Source organism: Thalassophryne amazonica, chromosome 9 (genome assembly GCF_902500255.1).
Source record: "Thalassophryne amazonica chromosome 9, fThaAma1.1, whole genome shotgun sequence".
Lineage (NCBI taxonomy): Eukaryota > Metazoa > Chordata > Actinopteri > Batrachoidiformes > Batrachoididae > Thalassophryne > Thalassophryne amazonica.
Genome location: NC_047111.1, coordinates 90,572,317 through 90,596,258, shown reverse-complemented (window position 1 = coordinate 90,596,258; position 23,942 = coordinate 90,572,317). Strand labels below are relative to the sequence as shown.

Genomic DNA, 23,942 nt, shown 5'->3' with positions numbered 1-23,942 from the left:
ATAAGTCAGGCTTTAAATTAATTCAATAAATCATCATAAATTGTAAATTTATGTAAATTTCATAGCTTAACTATTTTTATATTTGTTTTGATAGTACCTGTACCTGGATGTGTTGCTGTATGTGGTTAAATTATTTAAAAAATGTTAAAAACATAAAAGGTTCATTCAGTAGTTCAGCGCAGTTGGAACCAAAATGGCGCCATGTTCTGAGTTGACGCCACTCTCTCAATTAAGGCACTCTAATAGTGCTCTCCCCCTCTTTCATATTTTATATTTCTTTCTTTCTTTTTTTTTGTACTGCTGCCCTGTCACCTTTTTTAAATTATTTATTTTAGGTGCTGGTGTGTTGTTTTATTTATTAATTTATTTTTGGTGCTGGCCTACTTGGGTCTGTTGTTTTTTTGGGGGGTGGTTGCTCGCCTGGTGCTTTTTAAAATCCTTTTTTTTTTTTTTTTTTTTTTTTTTTTTTTTTTTAAATTTGGTGATGGCCAGGTTGTTTTTTTGTTCGTGCTGGCCTGTGCTCTCTTTTTTTTCGGCCGTGTCATCGTCAGTCTGGGTGTGGTTTTGGGTTTTCAGAGTACCGTTAGCAGGAAATCAGCCTCCAGTCCGCTTCACTTCAGAGCGAGACAAAGAAAAGGATTAAAAATAACTCGAATATAAAGAAACGTCTGTTTCGTTGGAACAGGAAGGACTTTGATTGGCGCCGTTGTGCTGATGGGAAAAAGTTTTCCGCTGCTGTCGCTCTAACAGTTTTGTTAACTTTTTTAAAAAGACGAAGAAAAGAAAGATGCCGAAGACGGTAAGACTGCGTTCTTGTGAACATTTTAAAATCGTTTTATGCCTTTATTTCCCGTTGCGGTCCACTAGTATATGCTCGTGTTGATTTAATGACTGTGTTTTATTTTAAATTTTGGTTATTACTTCATTTTATTTGCGGGATTAATGTTGTACTTTCCGTTATGCGCGTGTGTACGCGCGCGCGACCGCGCCCCAGTGTGTTGATTAAAATGAGCGCGTTGCAGTTACGTCATTAATTTCGGGACAAAATTACGTTAAAAATAGATTTCGGGTGGAGAGTGCGAAAAGAAGGGTTGCTTTATTTATTTATTTTTTTTTACTGATTTCTTCGGAGCGGCCTGTAGAAGCCTGATTTGAGTCAGCAGAGATTTGAAGTGTCACAGCTGACGGCAGCAAATGGTGGCAAAGTTAAAACGATGAGATGGAGTCACTCTAGAGAAAACACAACTTTACTGTGAAATAGAGAAAAAAAAAATCCCCCTACAGGTTTATTCAAGGTAAACTGATTTTAAAACTTCGTTCATGCCCCTGGTTCCTCATAAAGCATGTCAAACTAATCAGATTTACCAAGTAGTATAATTCTCTTATTGTGTTTTTCATTTCATTTCATTTATTATACAGGAAAAAGGTTAAAAGCACAATTGCACATTACCCCAGTCCTGACTCAGTTAAAACTGTTTTACAGCAGGTTCCTGTTTTACACATAAACCTACACACAAACAATCATTTCATTCAATCATGTGGACAATAAACCTAACATGTACAGCACACATTCATAAAATCATAAATACATAAATAAAAAGATCAGACAAGTGAGAAAGGGAGATCAGTGGTTACACCAATAACTATTCAATAAATCGTCTCTGTAAGTTTTTTTTAAATAGTATCTCTGAGCTGATAGTTCTAGTGCCCAGAGGGATATCATTCCACACCTTAGTATAGATGTAGAAGAATGATCTTTGTCCATAAGTGTTTTTATAAGAAGGGACTTGGAGCTATTCCGCCGATGTTGATCTGGTGCTCCTTTGAGAGTTTGTAGTTGGTACTAGAGCCAACAGAGCTGGTGGCAGGTTGAAGTTGTTTTTAACTGAAAATAGAATCTAATAGCCATACTACTTATAGTTGTTGAAGGTCAGAGCATTTGATCTGGACAGAGCTATACAATGGTGGGTCCAACCTGGAAGTTGACAGTGAATTTTAAAAGCTCTGTTGTACAGTCGAGCCACAGGATCAAGAACATCATTTGTGGTGAGAGACCATATAGGCAAACAATAGGAGATAGAGGAGAGGACTACAGCATGGAGGTACGTATGAGAAACAGAGGTTGTCAGATATGGTCTGATTTTGTTGTAGACATACAGTTTTTGTTGCAGTTTCTTGGTAAGAGAGTTGACATGTTCTTTGTAATTAAGATGGGAATCCAAGAGCACACCAAGATATTTATAGGTTGTTGTTATGTGCAGTTTGTAATTGGAGAACATGATTGTGTTGCACATTTGGAGTTGCTTCCTGGGGGAATGAAAATACATACATTGTCTTTTTCATGTTAATACTAAGGTGGTGATCCGTTAGCCAATTTTGGAGTGTTTTGAGATCAGATGACAATTTAGCATTTACAGAATTGGGGTTTGAGTCGGAGTAAAAGTATAAAAAAGTTTATGTATGTGTGTGTATATATATATATATATATATATATATATATATATATATAAGAACAGTTAATTAAAACCAAACAAACTGCATTCCAGATTTATTTCCCTCATCTTAAAACATGCCAGGATACTCTCTAGTGACTGTGGTTTACAGAGCATGTTTAATTTTGAAAAATGGGATTATATATAAAATATCATGGTGTCACTATAACGGTTTTCATGTGACGTATCAGTCACGTCATTTTGTGTCCCGCGGCCATTCTGGATTACAACGCGGTGGCCGCTGTAATACACTACATGCATTTGGCGAATAATTGCAGAAGCTTTAACGTCGGTGTGAAGAAGCCTCACGGCACCATGGCGCTACCAGAAATCCACTGCTCCCAGAATTTTATTTTATTCTGCAATAAAATTATATAAGAATACATAAAAATACCGCCGAGGATAACACAAGAACGCTTCCAATACGGATGCTTATTTACACTGTGGTCCTCGAGCACCGAGCTGCTGATCCGCAAGCTGCCCTTCTAGCGCCTGGTGAGAGAAATCAGTCAGGACTTCAAGACGACCTCCGCTTTCAGAGCTCCGCTGTGATGCTCTGCAGGAGGCCGGCGAGGCTGACCTGATCGGCAGCTTCCTAGTTCACAATATCGCAGTGTGACACTGTCAGCCAGTTCGTTACATCGCCACTAAATTCACTATCTGGTATAAGATACGGATCCACTGAACCAACTGCTACACATCTATCACGATAAATAGCTTTATCTCGAGGATTTAAAGCCTCGTAATAACAGTACATTCTCTCCATTTTTCTATCACGCGCCAGCCTCCTTGTAATCCAGAATGGAGACGGCACCTGTCCTGCAGCAAATTGGTCACGTGATTGAAAACCCTCAGTTTTCCACATTTTTCCCACGCAACCTTTTTTTCCTGTTCCACTTTCAGCAGGTCAACCTGTACTGAAGTGCTGCCTCTCACACTAGCAACCAGTGATAACCAAAATAAGATAGGATTTTTTTTTATTATTATTATAAATAGCAGCCATGATTCTCCCATCATGTTTGTTTATATATGTGTAAATATCAGAGTATATCTTAAAAACCAACATCATAGTGTTCTAAATTTATTTCCTAAACTTTTCTTTTTTAGTTCTGTATCTCTTAAATAGTGCCAAAGTGATCTGAAGTACCTTGTGTCATGTTAGTATACAAATAATGAATGTTTGCATTCAATGGTACGAATATTTCCTGATGTGAAAGCTGTAACATATCATTCAGTGAGGCGAGGCGAATCCTCATTCAAAGGTATCTTCCAGCTTTTATGGACTTAAACATTTGTTCCATTAAAAGAGTGTAAAAACTTTCATTATTTGTTTTATATAGCAGCTAAAATAGATCCTTGACATTTGATATTATATTAATTTATAAACAACAGAAAAGGGACTTACATTTTGGTGCGTCGCTGCACTGACTTTGTGTACTTTCCAAAAAAAAAGAAAAAAAAAGTTTGTGTACTTCCTCACGCCAGCAAAAAAAAAATCACGTCAGAAATTTGTTTGGCTTTGGTGCGTGACTGCTGCTCTGACATCAACAATCCAACACAAACTTTAAATAAGAGTCCAAAAATAATTCTGATAATGTCGTCCATGATGCCGTGCAACAACTTTATGTACTTCCTCAGTGCAGCAAAAAAAAAAAAAAATTACATCAGAAATTAGTCCAACTTTTCATTCTAACTTACTTCTAACAGCTCTTCATGCCTCCAGACTGCTAACAGCACAGTGGATTTGCTGTGTGTGTGTGTGTGTGTGTGTGTGTGTGTGTGTGTGTGTGTGTGTGTGTGTGTGTGTGTGTGTGTGTGTGTGTGTGTGTGTGTGTGCATGCGCAATGGTACCAAGCATATGGAACCAAATTTGCATGCTAAATGGAACCAAGTTGCACTCTAAATGCAGCGCAACACAATTGGGAGGAATAATCATGTCACTTGACATACAAAGCACCAGTCAAATGACAACCAAATGACTCAGCTGTTATATAACAACTGTCAGTTCAAGGTCGTGTTAAATTAAAAAAATAAAATAAAATGAGGTTTATAGATTTCAATATCATGAAACTCCAAAACTAATACTCTAAATGTAGCTGGGTTGTAGGATTAGCTTTTCATGTCTCTGAAATGCATAGAAAGTCTTGAAATCCAAACAGTAGTTGGTCCAATTGCTCGGCACCATTTCTGGGTTGGTGCACGTCTGGAAATCTTGAGCAGTTGTGATTCTGATATGGTCAGGATGCGGTTCCAGAAGTTGACCAGTTCCATTATACAACCCTGTTTCCAAAGAAGTTGGAATGCAGTGTAGACTGTAAATAAAAACAGAATAGAATGATTTGCAAATCATTTCAACTGCCGATTTAATTGAACTGAAAACAAAATTGCTTGTTTTTGTGGATTATTATTAGTATTATTTTTTTTTAAGAATCATGTTTCCTCAATGTTCAGTGGTCTTTTAGGTTATGATGATGGAGACCTCTCTTACAGATGGACGGTGTCACATTTCTGTCTCATTCCTTCAATTCCATCAGTTCTTTAGTTGTGATCCTGCAGTTCTATGGACTTTTAGAAGAAAAAGTAATTAATTCCTGCATGTTAGGCTTGCTTCCTCAATGATGTAATGTCTGTGTCACCCGATATTGTTATTTTTACAATCAAACATATAGTTAGTTACTCATGTTACCATTAATCTTTGCAAGATAGCTCCTAAGGATGACTGTTTTTTCTAATTTAAAAGAATGTAATGGTTCCATAGGGAGGCTGTTCAACACAACGAAATATGCTCCAATTATGCTGAAATGATTCCAGTTAGTAACTCAGAAGCTTTTACAAGTAGAGTATCCAGCATAAAGACCTGTGCCACTGTGGTGACTGAGCAAAAATCAGAGAATCCAAAAGAAATTAGTAGTAGATACTTACATTTCCAATGTATATGCTGTTTTATCACATCCTGAAAACTGATGTCATGTAGTCTTCTAATATATTGCCATAAATAGTACCATGGTTCGTAGTTGCTCCTCTTCCTGCAGCATTGTTCTACTGCTTCTTCCTGCTTGGATGTTCCCCACTTCTCAATTGAAAATAGAATGACAAATGATAGCATTCTGACATTTTATGTATATTTAATTTCCCTTTCATCATTCAAAAGAAATGCTCCAGTCAGATCAACATTAAAAAAAGAAAAAGCGATTAGCATGCACATCTCCACTATCGATCATCAGACAGTAATTTACACTTCCAGACCATATGCATTTGCGGATAAGCATCTGTATTTTAGTTTTTAATTGGTAATGTGTTCTGTCTGGTCATATATATTAACAAATGTAATCACAACTGACACAATTTTAATGTGTCAACTCTTTTTCCATATGTAAATCATCCCCCAAATGTAATATATTCTTTTTATATGAAATGGTATTTCCAACATTCACAGAATTTGGTTCTTGTATTTTTGAGAACACACAGACTGATGAATGTTGTCAGAATGTTCCACAGTTATTCAGCAGATAAGCTTACATTCTTGAGTTATCACTGTGAAACGGTATTCTTGACATATGACATAATACGCTAAAATATGCTCTGATGCTGACCTAAGAACTACAGTCAATTCGAGTAATTTGACAGTGATACATTTTTTTTGGGGGGGGGGGGGTTGCCTCTGTAAACCATCACAATGAAAATAAAATAAAGCAATCAAGATGTGCTTGTCATGTAAACCTTCAGCTTTAAACAACAACAACAACAAAAAATCACATTGACCATTTAGGAGTTATGGCCATTTTTAACATGGTCCCTCCATTTTCAATGGACAAAAACTAAATATAAATATTACTGTTTATACAAATCATTAATTTTACAGACAGCTTTCTTTTACCAAGTCAGGGTGTGCATAAATAAGCATTTCTAAAAGTCACTGAATTAATACTGGATGGTATGCTGATGTTATCATATTTTACTATTAAGTCATACCAGCATATTTGTCGTATTTATCCAAAAATGCATCATGAAGAGGGGAAAACATATATTGCTTTCACTGTTCTATAGGTTGCGTTAATTTTTTTTAATGTGGTTCCACTGTTTCATGCAACAAGAAGCAAAATGTTATATATATATATATATATATATATGTGTGTGTGTGTATATGTATGTACAGTAACACTTACCTAAAGTCATCATATAAACCAGCTTTTTGCACTCACTTGTGCGCCCAAACCATGATGATATACCCTGACCACATCCATTTCTAATAAAACGCGCGCACAGTATAATAAAATGAGCGCACATTCTCTCCACATGCAAAACATTTTGCGATGACACTTCCAGGGCTCCGTAAGGAACTGTACAGACAGGGTATATCATCATGGTTTGGGCGCACAAGGACATATAGAGAACTCTGGCTACCGAGCATGGCATCATCTGGAGTTTAAGCACATTAAAAAGGATGCTGAGGGCGAAGCGTTTCCCCATCGTGAGGATGACAATTTAGGTAATATCATTTTGAATGAAAGGAAAATGTGCGCATGTTTTATTATACAACCCCTGGCAAAAATTATGGAATCACCGACCTCGGAGGATGTTCATTCAGTTAATTTTGTAGAAAAAAAGCAGATCACAGACATGACACAAAACTAAAGTCATTGCAAATGGCAACTTTCTCGCTTTAAGAAACACTATAAGAAATCAAGAAAAAAAGATTGTGGCAGTCAGTAATGGTTACTTTTTAGACCAGGCAGAGGAAAAAAATATGGAATCACTCAATTCTGAGGAAAAAATTATGGAATCACCCTGTAAATTTTCATCCCCAAAACTAACACCTGCATCATATCAAATCTGCTCGTTAGTCTGCATCTAAAAAGGAGTGATCACACCTTGGAGAGCTGTTGCACCAAGTGGACTGACATGAATCATGGCTCCAACACGAGAGATGTCAATTGAAACAAAGGAGAGGATTATCAAACTCTTAAAAGAGGGTAAATCATCACGCAATGTTGCAAAAGATGTTGGTTGTTCACAGTCAGCTGTGTCTAAACTCTGGACCAAATACAAACAACATGGGAAGGTTGTTAAAGGCAAACATACTGGTAGACCAAGGAAGACATCAAAGCGTCAAGACAGAAAACTTAAAGCAATATGTCTCAAAAATTGAGAAATGTACAACAAAACAAATGAGGAACGAATGGGAGGGAACTGGAGTCAACGTCTGTGACCGAACTGTAAGAAACCGCCTAAAGGAAATGGGATTTACATACAGAAAAGCTAAACGAAAGGCATCATTAACACCTAAACAGAAAAAAACAAGGTTACAATGGGCTAAGGAAAAGCAATTGTGGACTGTGGATGACTGGATGAAAGTCATATTCAGTGATGAATCTCGAATCTGCATTGGGCAAGGTGATGATGCTGGAACTTTTGTTTGGTGCCTTTCCAGTGAGATTTATAAAGATGACTGCCTGAAGAAAATATGTAAATTTCCACAGTCATTGATGATATGGGGCTGCATGTCGGGTAAAGGCACTGGGGAGATGGCTGTCATTACATCATCAATAAATGCACAAGTTTATGTTGATATTTTGGACAATTGAAAGGATGTTTGGGGATGATATCATTTTTCAAGATGATAATGCATCTTGCCATAGAGCAAAAACTGCAAAAACATTCCTTGCAAAAAGACACATAGGGTCAATGTCATGGCATAGGGTCAATGTCAGTGAGCAGATCTGATTTGATGCAGGTGTTAATTTGGGGGATGAAAATTTACAGGGTGATTCCATAATTTTTTCCTCAGAATTGAGTGATTCCATATTTTTTTCCTTTGCTTGGTCTAAAAAAGTAACCGTTACTGACTGCGACAATCTTTTTTTCTTGATTTCTTATAGTGTTTCTTAAAGCCAGAAAGTTGCCATTTGAAATGACTTTAGTTTTGTGTCATGTCTGTGATCTGCTTTTTTTCTACAAAATTAAACAACTGAATGAACATCCTCTGAGGCCGGTGATTCCATAATTGTTGCCAGGGGTTGTAGTTCAAGGGCTCAATTAAAGGAAAATGTGCACACGATTTTTTAATTTGAGAGCACGTTTTAGTAATTCGTGGGCTCAATTAAAGGAAAAATTATAATGGCCAGAAAAAAAATATCACTTTAAGTGACCTGTCCCGAGTTCCATATGTTCGCGTGCGCACGTGGGGAAAAAACAAACCTGTCTGCCGCTGCTGCTACTCTCCCCGGAGAGGACGAGTCTGACACATCAGAGGAGGAGTTTTAAGGTTGATATAAGACTGACTTTTTTGGTGCAAGTACTTTTTTTTTGTTACTAGCACCAGTGCAAGTAGGTAAAAAAAATGTATTTCGACCCCTGTGTATGAATCCCGAGCATAACTTTAAGTTGTACGTATTCCATTTTGCTTTCTGTCTTGACTGTTCCTCATCCTTTGCATAATTCCCGTACCGTCAGCATTCGATTTGACTGTCATCCAAAAAACAGAAGAGTGACAGACTTCTGCTGAGGAGATTCTTTCAGAGACAGCGAACCCCTCACACTGGCCAGAGAGAGACAGCGGCCGGGCGAATAGCAAACTTCGACTGTGGGTGCCAGCCGCTGGGTCAATAGTCACTTCCTGTTGTTATAATGCCTCATGGAGCGGCTGACTGATCAGATGTTATGACACCGCATGGAGCGAGTGACTGATCCGTTGTTATAATGCCTCACGGAGCGGCTGACCAATCAAGCAGCTGACCAGTCGAAGCTGGACGCTGGTTAAACGATGTCAACATAGGTCCAGCTTTCTTGTTTTTTGGCTTTGGTGTCCTTCATTAGTGCCAGGGCTTTACATTCATTGCTAGGAAAGTTCAACGACCAAAATACCAACATTCTGGGTGCAATGAATGAAAACAAAATTGCAATGAATCTTTTCACTATTCTCTGATTTCTTTGTGTGACTGACATCGTTATTCAAGCATTCAAAAGGCTATTCTTACCTCAACACAATGCCAACCACACACGAGAAAGTTTTGTGACAGTTCTTGTTATTGAAAGAAACCGTGTCCCTAACCGGATAGAGTTGAGACATAGTCACGGATGCACGTAGGTGCTGTCTAGCAGGATCTTGAAAATTGTCCATTCCTCACAATGCAATTTGGTGCAATACGATTAATGATGGGTATTGATAAAATTTTATCTATCAATGCCATTATCGATTCCCTTATCAATACCTCTTGCGAATTTTCTGTGTACTAAAAGTAGGCTTTACAGGTTTTCTATGTCAGCAACATTTTATTGAGTCTTAAAGTAAATAAATAGGAAATTGGTTACTGGATCCTTGATCTCTCGACATAAATAAAAATCAATAAAATCTGTACATGGTCACTGGATCCTTGATGTTCATGGTGGATACTAGATCTGTGGACAGTGGCACAAATGTAACTTATAGACTGAGCTGAGCTTTTCAGCCGGCTGCTGCACGTCAGGATCTAATACATAAAAATGGAAGACATCTCATTTTGGGAGAAAAAAAAATATTTTGGTCAGTTGTAGTTTATTGTTTATTATAACGTTTGTAAATAGGTGTCATTTGATTTAAAATGGCAATTCGCTCTGAAGTTATTTTTTCTGACTGAAATCTGCATGGCTCTTTGGAACTGCGCACCTAGTCCCGCAAAACAGAGGATATTATTATTATTATTATTATTTCCATCAGCTGATGGGCAACTTCAGTTTATACACAGCTGGTGCTCACGGCAGTGAACCGTTTCTCACGCTGAAGAACCGTCGTTTAAAACGCTGGTGTGGAATGGCCTGGGCGATTCTTGTTTCTTGCTCGCAACAAGAGTCCCAGTTTGTGACTTTAGTCCACCCAAAAGTGACTCACAATTGACATCTTTATATGGGTTTGAGAAGGGTTAATGAAGAAATTGCTGACCTGCCACTGGAAGTGAAGCAAATAACCAGCGAACACTTCTTTGCTTCAAGCAATCAACATAGAGAAATGATCATTTCCTGATAAACACCATCAAAAACAACAGCTGCTCTGGTGTCCCGAACTGAAGGACAGATAAAGGAATCGTTAAGCAAAAAGGCTATTGATGTCAACATTTTTGTTACAGTAGAAATGTGCTTTCTGGCTTCTGTCCTTGGTGCATTCAGTGTGCATCGGGAAAAAAAAAAATGCAAGCAGGCAGCGACTGATCCATCGTGATTCAGCCCATCAATTGCACGCTCAATGAATCGATGCACTCGCATCAAGCACGTCTGTATCTAGATACCGATTCGTATCGATTAATTTCCACATGCCGAATATCGACGTCATCACATGGCCACAGAGTTGCAGAAGCATAAATCAGGCTTTAGGATTTTAAGGTACCACTCCGCACCGGTCATTAAATGAGGCAGGTCCCGATTCAAGGTCAGGCGTTTAATCAAGGAAATACGTAAGGCTAATTGGTGCTGGGGATTCCCTGTAGATCCTTTGGTGCCTCCTGGCTGTAACTAATTCGTTACATACATATAATGGATTTTGTCCTTCTTATACATATAACTAGGGCTGCAGCTATCAATTATTTTAGTAATCGAATGTTCTATAGATTATTCTGGCGATTAATCCAATAAAAAGTACTTCTGCATTTTTAAATAACATCAACAGTCCAGGGCTCTTCCTAAGCAATGGCACAATGTCGCTGTGCCATCACACAGATTGCCAAATTTAGTGTCCCTCTTTCTGTTGTCCTGGGTAATTATTTATTTTTTCACATCTTTTGGATCTTTCCCAGTGTCACGTGCTCAGCCAAAGTCTCGACATTTTGCTGAAATGGCGATGGGATGTGGCTTTTTTTTTTTGTTGTTTTCCCCAGCTTCTAAAAATTTAACAGTTTTTAAGGTTTTTGTTGTTGTGTTTTTTTTCTTTTTTAAAGGTTTTAAGAGGTTGGTGGACTGGGTCCCTGCATGAAATATTTTTTAATCCCTCTTTCTCTGCAATTCAGCAGATGCATTTCAGCTGGAGGCTGAACATGCAAGCCTCGCAGTCACTTTTTTATTACAATTTTATAAAAGTTACCGTGTTTGTGAAGTGTTGTGTGTTACCCAAAAAAATGAAAATTAAAAAACAAAATAGTGCGAGTCTCAGCAAAACACAGAAGAAGGAGTGGAATTCAACTGAGACTGTCAGTGTGGCTGGGGACAGAGCTTTGAATCACACAGGGGAAGGGGAGTTGTGAGAGCCCCTCACACCAGGCAGAGAGAGGCAGCAGCCAGCCGCCACGCAAATAGTCACTCCCCACACAGAGCGGAGAGCAGCCAGAGGACGAAACAGTGTTTTTAAAAACAAACACAATGCTTCGCTTTAAATGTGCAACAAGCTATTTCAGATGATCAGCGTGGACCGTCTTTGTCCTAAAAGGCTTTATTTTACTCTGTGTTTCGCGTTGGAAAGCCGTAGTTTTTGGTGCTAAATGGATTAGCGCTTACGCAGCCTGTGCGCATGCTCTAGTCTTGTTCTGTTTTTTTGGGGGGGGGATGTTACAGCACCACACACAGGCCTGGCATATGTACTTCAACACTAAATGAAGCTTCGAGGCACAGAATTTGCCTCAAACATTTTTTGTAATTGAATTATTCGAGGAATCGTTTCAGCCCTCCATATAATGGATTTTGTACATTTTATACATATAATGGATTTGGATTATAACAGACAAAATTCACCGGTCCACCTGAATCCATTACATGTGAGCTTTACTGTGTGTGTATATACTTTTATATATGCAGTGGTGGGTACAGCTAACTGAAAAGTTAGCTTTGATAACTGCTAATTTGTAAAAAAACAAGCTTGTTTTTTTTTTTTTACAAATAAGTGTGTATTTGCAAATATGTCATTTGTAATTTGTAAAAAAAAAAGGCATTTGGAAAACTGAAAAATCTGTTTGTGAAGTGCAGCATTTGTGGATCACCGATCACATGCGTTCATCGCTTTGCTCACTTCCGCAATCTTGACACATTCTGAGTGCAAAACTGCATTTAGATTCACAAATATGTTGGTCTATTCACACTCCCATCAAGTAGATCACAAGAACCTATAGCTTATAACACTAACACAAACCTTTTGATTTCATTGGGAAAACAGTTGAATACATAACAAAAAAGAAACAAAAGCAGGGTTTAGAATCATGGGTTCTTGTGACAAATGTACAAAAATTTGATGAGAATAGGACAAACGGTTCGAGATATATGGTTATTTGAAAGTATTTTTGCAGTTTAGTTCCTGTTTCAGAATCAGAATAGTCTTTATTGTCATTGTAATTTACATTGCAATGAGATTTGAGCGCAACTCCAAAAGGTGCTTTACCGAGGTGCAAGTAATTATTAGCCAAATAAAAGATAATAAAATGTAACAAAATAAATTATTTAAATATATGTACAACTAAAAATAAAATGTGGAGAAAATATAAAATGTAAAACGAGAAATTATGTACAACTGTGGAATGATATTGCACAGGAAAATATCGCTCATGGATACAGATATTGCACAAGAAACTTTGAAAAGTGCAGATTAATGTGGTTTGTTATTGTTCATTGCAGTGATCGCTCTGGGGAAAAAAGCTGTTCATGAGCCTGTTTGTCCTAGTTTTGATTGACCTCTACCGTCGGCCCGAGGGTAGTAGGTCATACAGGAGGTTGCTGGGGTGGGATGTGTCTTTGATGAAGCTGGCAGCTCTGCTGAGGTAGCGAGAGCTGGCAATGTCCTCCAGGCTGGGCAGAGAGCAACCAGTGATCCTCTGGGCCGTGTTGATCACCCTCTGCAGCACTCTCCTGTCTGCTACTGAGCACCCCCCGTACCACACTGTAATGTAGTATGCCAGGATGCTCTCAATGGTGGCTCTGTAGAACAACACCAGCAGCTTCTCCTCCAGATTGTTTCTCCTGAGCACCCTCAGGAAGTGGAGTCACTGCTGGGCTTTCTTCACCACCACTGTGGTGTTGGTAGTCCAGGAGAGGTTGTCAGAGAGCTGCACTCCCAGGAACCTGGTGGAGCTGACCCTTTCCACACAGTCCCCTTGGAAGTAAAGCAGGGCTAGGTCAGCCCTGCCCTTGCTGAAGTCCAGGATATTATACATTTGGCCACCAGGTGTCAGCCTACAGCCAGAATGGCTTACCACACTGCACTCAAACTTACAGACGCCCCTTTACCCTGTTATGGGAGCAAATTATGCATGTTTCATGAAAATTGGAGGAAGTTGCCAATTTACCATATTTGACCTCTTTGTGAAGTGGTCCAACAAAAACAGTGCAAAAAGGGTCAATACCAAAACCAGCCACAAAACTCTTTACCACTGAAACTAGAGATGCTGAGTGAGTGACTTGGTCGCATGGAGAAATCACTTTGCAAAAAAGTGGTAATTTCGCATTTTGACAACAAAAAAGTGCCCCCTATACTTGTGCGCCCAAAGTCAGCTGCCAAAAGTTTCATCAAAATCAAAGTAAGAGGTCCTAATCTGTCATGACATGCATAAAAGACCTTGGCTGATTAAGGGCATAGGCCACACTGCCCCTGTGAAAATGTGCACAATTCCAAAAAAAATAGCTATTTGCAGCACCACCTTTGGGCTTTTGGAGAGTCCATACCTGATAGGCTAACACTAAGGAAAATCAATTTGGCTAAAAAAAAAAAAGCAGACACTGTCAAGGATAAAACTGTGTCCACCACTGTGTGTGTGTGTGTGTGTGTGTGTGTGTGTGTGTGTGTGTGTGTGTGTGTGTGTGTGTGTGTGTGTGTGTGTGTGTGTGTGTGTGTGTGAGAAGTAGCTTTGTCCCTGTACTTTGTCAACCTGCCTGCAATTGGAGGTGGGTTTGTGTTATCAGTGAGCTACAACTTCCACTTGACGATAGCTGATGGTCCAGCAGTTTCTCATCTTTGTAATCCATTTGTGACCTTTGACTCCAAGGCATATTCTCATCGCCTGCAATGTCCATCTTTCTGTCGGTCCTTCCAGCTATATTCCATGTCACCTTGTACACATTATGCACGTACGTCATTATACAAATAATGAATGTGTATGAGTTCAGTGGTATGAATATTTCATGAGGTGAAACGAGGCGAAGCATAGTTGAATGGTACGTTCCAGCTTTCACCAAATTAAATATTTGTTCCATTGAAAGAATTTAAAAACATTCATTATTTGTTTTATATAACAGCTAAAATAGATCCATGTCATTTGATATTATATTAATTTATAAACAACAGAAAAGGGATTTACATTTTGGTGCAGCACTGCACTGTCTTTGTGTCCTTCCAGAAAAAAGAGAAAAAGAGTTTGTGTACGATCCTCACGTCAGCGAAAAATCACATCAGAAATTTGTCCAGATTTGGTGCATCAGTGCTGCTCTGACATCAATAATCTAACACGAACTTTAAATACGAGTCCAAAAATAATTCTGACGATATCGTCCGCAATGCCATGCACCAACTTTGTGTACTTCAAAAAAAAAAGAAAAAAAAAAGACTGTGTATTTCCTCAGTGAAGTGGAAAAAAAAAATCATGCCAGAAATTAGTCCTGCTTTTCATTCTAACTTCCTCCTAACAGCTCTTCATACCTCCAGATGGCTTACAGCACAGTGGACTTGTGTGTGTGTGTGCTCACACGCACACACGCATAGAGTGCAATGGTACCAAACGTATGGAACCAAATTGCACTCTAAATGCAATGCAACACAAATGGAAAGAATAATCCATGTCACGTGACATACAAATGACAAGGATCCACTCAGCCGTTATATAATATCAGATCGTCTTCAAACTGTTCAATCGTACACATCAACTTTTCTGACAAGATTTACTTTCATTTTGCTGTGACCTTTGCAACCTAGTTTGAAAGGTCTTGCACTCATTAAAATGCTATTTGTGTGTGTGTGTTCTCATCTGCTCTAGTGGAGCAATTGTTGAAATTGGGCATAGAAAATGCCACTACGAAGTGCAACATTCGTCATGCTTTCCCATTTGTCAGATTCATCAAGTGTGTGTTTTGCATAATATATGAGAAAGATGTTATATGTACACACAAACAAAATGGTGTTAGCAGCTAGTTAGACCAGCCAGTGACTTCACCATGCTAACATCCACGAAATGGCTTGTAAATCAGTCCAGAGGTGTTATCAGGTTCCAAAAAGGTGTTTTCAGTTTTAGAAGTGTTTCTTTATTGTTAGCTTTTACATAATATATGAGAAACATGTATATTTGCACATAAACAAAGCAGTTTTTGGAGCAACAGAGAGAGACACCAGCCAGTGACGTCACGGTGCCGCTCTACTCTGATTGGCTGATACTCCCACCCCTCAGGAAAAAAGGGAAAAAAAAAACAGTTTGGCATGATTCAATGCATAAAAATATGAAACAGAATGTAACTATTTAATCTCTTAAAATACTTCTTAAAGGTTAGCCATCTTTGAACTCGTCCAAGGTCTGTGTTCCAAGAATGTTCCCTGTGAGTTTGAAGACTGTGGCAGTAATAGGACTGGACTTATGCTGAGCAAAGTCAGATGGATGGACGGATGCAAAGCCTTCTCAATACCCATTGGCCATATTTTGTTGGCCTCGGGTAACAACTTATTCTGCAGACACAGATAGCCTTTCAGTCATGAAGATACGACAGGGAGACTGCAGTTAGACTGCAGAAACTGTGGCATTCCTCCATATCTTTAGAGATGAGGAAATTGATAGTTTTAGTCAGTGGGAAGGATAAGATTCTTCATAATAACCAAGGCCTTGTTCATTAGTAATGGAGTGGGTAAACAGGATTATTGGAATCCATTCCAAATGCCTTTTCATTCATCTGTAGGAGTGAAGAACATCATTTTGGAAGAACACATATTTATGGGAGTAATGGCATTTGATTTTTCTCAATTCATGGTTATTTATTTACTTCATAGGTACAAACACAATCAGCATTCCTCTGAGCAGACATGGCACTGAGAAGTTTTGAGCCTGAACCAGAAAATGTAGGGTGTGGTTCTTCATCTTTTGCATCAGGAACCAACATGTGTGAAGTTTTGACTCACTGGTTGCAATGTTGAGAAATGATGGTTTTTCAGAATGCAAAAGATGGAGAATCACATCCTACTTTTTCTGAGTTGGGCTCAAAACTTCGCAATTGCCCCCTGTATATAAGATGTCTATCTTAAAACTAACTTTGACATCAGTCACGCTTTTAAGTGCAGTATGTAATCAGAATTTACATAAAACAAATGGAGCAATTCTGTGACAATGCATTAGGGGTCTTGTAGGCTATTAAAAAAGGAAGGATGGGGTAATGTTGAAAGAAAATATTAAAACTCTGAATTTGCAAGTTGAAATTCAAAATTTATCAGGGGAAAATTTATGTTCTGTGAGATTATGAACAACAAAAAAATCTGATTCTGTGAACTTTCATAAATTTGTGACAAAAATGTAAATTTATTAGAAAAACTGATATTCAGAGATAAAAATGTATGCAGACGTAATCCTGATATTGTGAGATTATAAAGTCATATTTGGAAGAGAAGTCATAAGTTTGGGAGAAAAATGTATTTATTTAAAAATTTTTTTTCCCCCAAGAACACAAGCATATCAACTTTTTCGGGCAAGAGCCGAGCCCGCTCCACGCATGGTAACGTCACCTAAACCCTACGCTTTAGCATTTCTTACCTGCAGCAGATGATGATGATGATGAAGTGGTTGTAAGCGTATCTTCTCCAACGATGCTGGCTGCAGATGACTAGTCGTGAGCGGTGCCGAATTCAGGAGCTGACCTGACTCGCAGATAGGGATGGGTATTGTTTAGATTATATCGATTCCGCTTATTGATCCAATTCCTTATCGATACCGCTTGTGAATTTTCTCTGTGCTAAAAGTAGGCTTTACACATTTTTTATGTCAGCAACATTTTATTGAGTCTTAAAGAAAATAAATATGAAATTGGTCACTGGATCCTTAAACTCTGGACATAATAAACTCTACATGGTGGATCCTTGATCTCTGGACATAAAAAGAAATAAAATCTGTAGTTTTTGTCAAAAGCATTTCCTTTCAGACATTGGCATGAATGTCTTTCCATACATCTGAGCTCTTGCAGCTGGCTCTGCTGCACATCAGGATGTAATTCATAAAGAATGCAGGATGTCTCATTTTGGGAGGAAAAAAACGGTTTAGTCAGTTGTAGTTTGTCTGTATTACAGCGTTTGGAAAGAGGCGTCATTTAATTCAAAGCGGCAATTCGTTTTGAAGTTATTAATTCCGACTGGACTCTGTCTCAGCAGAGAGCCGCGCAGCGTTTGGAGCTGTGCCAACGGAACGGAGGACGATTCTCGTTTCTTGACTGCAACAAGACAAGCGTCCCAGTTAGTGACTTTAATCCACACAAAAGTGACTTACGATTGACATATTTTAATGGCTTTGAGAGGGGTTAAGAAGCGGACCTGCTGCTTCTGAAGAGCAGCGAATCAAAGACCAATGAGCCAGCGGATCGAAGCACTGCTTCATTGGTTCACGCTTCAAAGTGGAGTCACGCTGCAGACGTGGTTGATTACAGAGCCACTGCAGTGTCTGCAATCAATGTAGAGAAATGATCATTTTCCCGACAAACACCCTCAAAAACAACGGCCACTCTGAAGGACCGATAAGGGAATTGTTAAGCAAGAAAGCTATTGATGTTGGTGGATCGAATCATTTCTTATCGATACCTGGGAAGAACCGGTTCTCGATAAGCAGCCCTACTTGCAGGCAGTCAAAAATTGTGCTCACTTCAGCGTTGAGAAATATCTTGTGCTTAACCAGGTGCTTCTTCAGATTAGATGTATTTTGCATCACAGATATTGCAGCGAACATAATCTGCATCACATTTAGAAAAGTGGAGCGCGTCAAGCGCTTTCTGTCAGCCATGCTGCTTTTTTATGAACCAGCGGCTGCCGCTTCTGACGTCATTACGCTGTGCATGCTGCGTTCATGTTCAGCATGTAAAATTTGCCACTCTCCCACTAAAAATGGTGCGTTTAAGTACCGGAACATGGTACTGTTTGATTTTACATGAACAGATACCCGGCATGCTTCCAACATGTGAAAGAACCATTAATCTGCAATAATGAGCCTGAAATAGCGCTGATCAAAATGAGGATAAAATCTATATCGGATTCCTGATCGGGATGCAACGTCCGATTTCAATCAAGTCTGAAACTATGTGATTGGCCCAGATTTCTGATCACGTGATCAGATCGGGACATCCCTACTATTAATATTCTACCATGTGCATATTGTTGATTCACTCCAAAGTGGACTCCTGTTCACGATTTTCTTTTTTCTTCTGCTTTTAAATTTGTGACTTTAATTTCACAGAAACTCTCACAAAATTACTTTATAATCTGAATTGTTTTTTGGCTCCCCTGCCCAGAATATATCCCCCCCCCTTTGTGTGCTTTATGAGCAAATCACACAAAAAATTACAGTTTGTGTGTTTGTTCCAAAAGAGACCTATTAGTGGTAACACTGTTGCTATTCTCAGTGAGTGTTTGACTTTAGTAATAAATACCTTCAGTTTTCCTAGGGATTTTATTTTTATTGGTAAATAGTTCAACATGTTTTTCCTCCTCTTACCAAAAACATTGGCTGACCAAACACTGTACTATACCTTTGGACTGTAATTCTGTTTTATCCTGCTGTTTAATCAGCCACTGATCGATAAGCTACAGCTGTTGGTATTGAATGAAATTTGAATTGAGTGCCTGAAATGTTTCCAATTAGAAATCTGCACAGTACTTCACGATAAGAAAGCAATCCTGTGGTGTTCAATTTTGGCTGCGTCACCATTTTACATAGAGTTTTCACTCTATGGGGCAGCATTTTCATAAAACGATCATTTTTCAGAAACTCCGCATTTGCTGGATTCTTGTTGACTTTTGCTTCACTTTCCCAAGGAAGTCATTGTGACTCACGGTTTCTGCAGTTACATCAGTTCCTTTCTGGTTATGTCTTCGCCTGCAGCCTTATATGGACTTTCACATCACAGTCAAGTTCTCCTTCCAGCTTCTCTCAGCTGCAGTACACCACTGTACACTGAAACACAACTGTGCCAAAACCTCAGAATATAAGTGATTCTTCACATCAGACCAGTGATTTGTTTTATGTTTGCATTATTTAGATGTTAGGTTTTTTTTAAAGTTTCCTTAAATAATGTCTACAAATATGTATGTTATGGTGTGATTAAAATGTCACTTTAAGCAGAACAGACATTTGTTTTTCCAGCCCAGTGCAATAGTAGCATGCTTGTTTTTATGCTCCTTTGTAATTTTATTTATTTATATATATATATATATATATATATATATATATATATACACGCACATTGTCTTCCCTTCCAAGCTTGTTAGTATGTATTACTGAGTAGGTGGTGGCCAAGTAGTTAGTGCATTTGGTTTCAGATGGAATGTTCTTGGTTCAAACCCCACACCTGCCACATTTCTCTATGCAATGTGGCGTAAAACTTGTGCTATTTCAACATGTAGATCCACCTTGGATCTGCTATGGCAACCCCGAGTGCAAACAAGGGAGCAGCTGAAGGGACTTACTTTACTTTACAGGTAGACCTCGTTTTTGTCATTGTGCAGAATGCAACACAACTGAGTAATAAAGCTGCAACAGTGAGTCGATTAATCAGTTTTAAAATGAATAAACAGTTGGTTTGGCAGTCGATGAATCATTTTGAGACTTCTTTTTTAATGTCCAAATTCTGTGATTTCAGCTTCTTAAATGCAAAAAGGACTTTCTGGTTTCTTTACTGTTCTTTGACATTAAACTGAATATATCTTTGCATTATAGACAAAACAAGACATTTGAGGATGTTATCTTGGGCTTTGGGAAACATTGCTTTTTCACCATTCTGATATTTTTAATCAATCAACTGAATATAACTTTAATGATCAATTAATCAACAGATTAATTGATCATTAAAGTTATATTCAGTTGCAGTCCTATGAAAATTTTTTTTATTTTATTTTCAGAATTTTTTATATATATATATATTATAAAATTTCTTCCTATAAAATGGCTTTTTAATTTTAGGCACTTTATATAATTATTTTGGGATTTTAAAAACATTGCCAAACAAGTACTTTTTATGACAAAATACTTGCATGTAAGGTTAAAAGTTAATTGTAGAAGAATGATCCGAAGTCACAAGTCTTGTCTTCTCGACAAGAGTCAAGACAGAAGTCAGACCACCAGAGCAAGAATTTTAGCTGAGGAAGCTTCTGCGATTTGAAGCGAAACGTCCTTGCGTCAAGCAACCCAGTCCAGTCGAAGATTCAAGCTTCTCTACTACAGTCCAGTGATCTCTCGCAACCAGTGCCACTGCAACACAGGTTAGCTGTTGGCATGTCTGAGGTTAAAAATCGAGGGGAAAAGGAATTTCCTGCCTCACAATCTGCCTCTGAAGGTTTAGTTGCTGGACTTGCATCGGCCTCCTTAGAGGTTTCGATTTGAAAAGACTGATGTTGCTGAAACGAAGGCAATGTGCAATATATGTCTGAACCTGTGTGAACTAACCACAGCAAAGAATATGAAAAGCTTTGAGATTCTCATCCCCACGAAAAACTTAAATCGGCTAAGGTGCCTGCACAGTACACTCGGCAAACTTTATTTGATCCAAGTAATATTTGAATTTGTGGTTGCTTTTAGTTCAGTGCTTGTTTTAATGAAAAAAAAAAAACAATTTTCCTTAAACATTGTCAATTAATGTCACTAGTAACCAACAATTAATGCCTCCTAGTACTAAGACTTTTGCAAACACATTTTAGAAGAACATGACCTAATTGTTATCATCAAAAGAAAGGGGGGGAAAAAAACCCTAACCAGTAGTGCGGTTGGGGAAATAAATTATGTACACACAAAATGGAGTTGAAATGTGAATGTCTGTGCAGTGATTCCAATACAGTTAATTATTCTGTGAATATCATAAATTTCATGTTACTTTTAAATTGCTTTGATGTCTTATTTTTTTGGAGAAACAACAAAGCTATGTGCACAGCATACACATTTTTCTGCAAGACGATCTTTTATTCTCAGGCACTTTCTAGCTTCTTTAACGTGTGAATAATGTTAAAGATATTAGCACCACAGCATTCATAAAAACATGTCTGTTGTACAAAGATGATGACTTACCATCATAAGTAGTGATGTGGAAACCAGAACGTTTGATTTGATGATGTGAAGACCAAACCTTGAACAAATGTAGCAAAGGAAAAATGTTTAAAAGAAAGACCCAGAGGTATGCAGGCAGGGGATTAAATGAGTCTGTGGTTCACATAGCAGAGCAGATTAACAGATTGTAACGGAGAAGTGGTGGACAAACTACAGGCAAAACTTCAACAGCTAGTTTAAAGTTTTCTGTTTCGACCTTGTGAGAAAGTCAGCCTTCTGAAAGTGAGTATTGTGGAGTGTTTGTTGCCGTGTTTTTGTTTGCTGTCAGTGTGTTCAAAATGGTGACTTTGACAATATAAAATACTGATGTTGACAGGGGCCTTTGGCCCTTGCCACAAATTTCAGTTCTTTTTTTCCATGGCCCACTTTCATCACTGGATACAAGAGCGTCAACATTTCATTGTTTTAGTTTAATGTTCTTTCATTAGATTGTTCAATCAGTCATTCATAATGTTGATTAGGTTGGAGTAAACTAGGCAGCTAACAAGGTGCATACATGATGGCAGACTGCTAATGTTGTCGTCCTAATTTTGTCAAAGCCATTTGATAGTTTTCATTATGAGAAGAATCTTTTAATTAAACATCAGGGCAGATCAACCCCTAAGATTGATTTTGTGCAAAAAGTAGGGAAACATAGCAGGTCTTTTCAGCTCTCCTGGTATGACAAAGTTAGCTGGCTGACTGGAAGTGCTGTGACAAAGAAAATGTACTGTTGGCCTCTTGATGAAACCATCTCAGGGATGTCTTATCTGGTCAAAATTGGGTTTTGGGGATCTGTCTAACTTTGACCGGGCATATTAAAGGCATGAAAAGAGCAATGAACATGTGAATACATGTGCCATTGAGAGGACGCTGGTCGGGTCCCTGGAAAGGTGCTTACTTGGTACGATAGGGTCACAGACTATTTTCTTGAAAAGGACCGGAGGGCAGAATTTGCATATAAATAAATTTACAAATTTTGTGATGTAAGCAGACAGTGAGCTTCCCCTTTTAGAAAGACCAGCAGCTGCCACTGGACAATATATAGGTAGATACAGTGCTGGTTAGTATTCACACCCTTGGGCTTTTGCACATTTTAATTTTATCATGCCATTAAAAAAAAAAGTAATTCTGGCTTCTCTGCATTAACATTTCAAACAAAACTCAGACTGAATACATCTTGGACTTCATTTACATAATTTATGTAACGCTTCGGTGTGTAGGCTTTACTGTCATGTACTGGTGAGCTTGCAGATTGTATAAAACCGTTACTGGTCACGACATTTCTGCGATGGGGATACATACTCCATTGCTTCTCTTGTGATGGTTCTCCAAAGTTGTTAGCCTGCACTAGTGACCAGTAGACAGTATGTAGAGGAGCAACCAATGATGTCCCTTTTGGGCTACTGTATGAATATAGCAGCCTCCATGAGGGGGCGTACCACCATGTCAATATGAAGGGCTCATTCTAAGCTTGTAAAAACACGCAGATGAAATGATGCGTTACCAAGTTCAAATGAACATCATGTGTCCACAGCTCTCCACAATAAATACTTCAGAAATATTATAGTTTCGCAGTGCAGCTGAAGCAGCAAAACTTTTTCGAGTGTCATTCAGAATCCAGTGCACTGCTCTCTTACTTTATTTCTTGCTCACTCCCCGTCTCCCCACCACTTAATGTTTCTCTTACTCATTCTTTCTCTGAAGCGTGGAAAATAAAATAAATATATATATATATATATATATATATATATATATATATATACACTCAACAAAAATATAAACGCAACACTTTTGGTTTTGCTCCCATTTTGTATGAGATGAACTCAAAGATCTAAAACGTTTTCCACATACACAATATCACCATTTCCCTCAAATATTGTTCACAAACCAGTCTAAATCTGTGATAGTGAGCACTTCTCCTTTGCTGAGATAATCCATCCCACCTCACAGGTGTGCTATATCAAGATGCTGATTAGACGCTATGATTAGTGCACAGGTGTGCCTTAGACTGCCCACAATAAAAGGCCACTCTGAAAGGTGCAGTTTTGTTTTATTGGGGGGGATACCAGTCAGTATCTGGTGTGACCACCATTTGCCACATGCAGTGCAACACATCTCCTTCGCATAGAGTTAATCAGGTTGTCAGTTGTGGCCTGTGGAATGTTGGTCCACTCCTCTTCAATGGCTGTGCGAAGTTGCTGGATATTGGCAGGAACTGGTACACGCTGTCGTATACGCCGGTCCAGAGCATCCCAAACAT

The 23,942-nt window shown here is 38.5% G+C and overlaps 1 protein-coding gene across 2 annotated transcripts in view; it reads left to right on the top strand.

The window, feature by feature from the left end:
- The first annotated feature begins 559 nt into the window (after positions 1 to 559).
- Positions 560 to 23,942, top strand: part of LOC117517647 (moesin) — a 74,012-nt gene continuing 50,629 nt past the window's right edge. Inside the window, exon 1 of one of the 2 annotated variants that reach the window (XM_034178751.1) lies at positions 560 to 799. In XM_034178751.1, the coding sequence (XP_034034642.1) occupies positions 788 to 799 (12 nt within the window). In that variant the 5' untranslated portion in view covers positions 560 to 787. Of the gene's footprint in view, positions 800 to 17,698; positions 17,704 to 23,942 lie in introns of those variants that run through there. The other variant, XM_034178752.1, reaches the window with a different exon arrangement.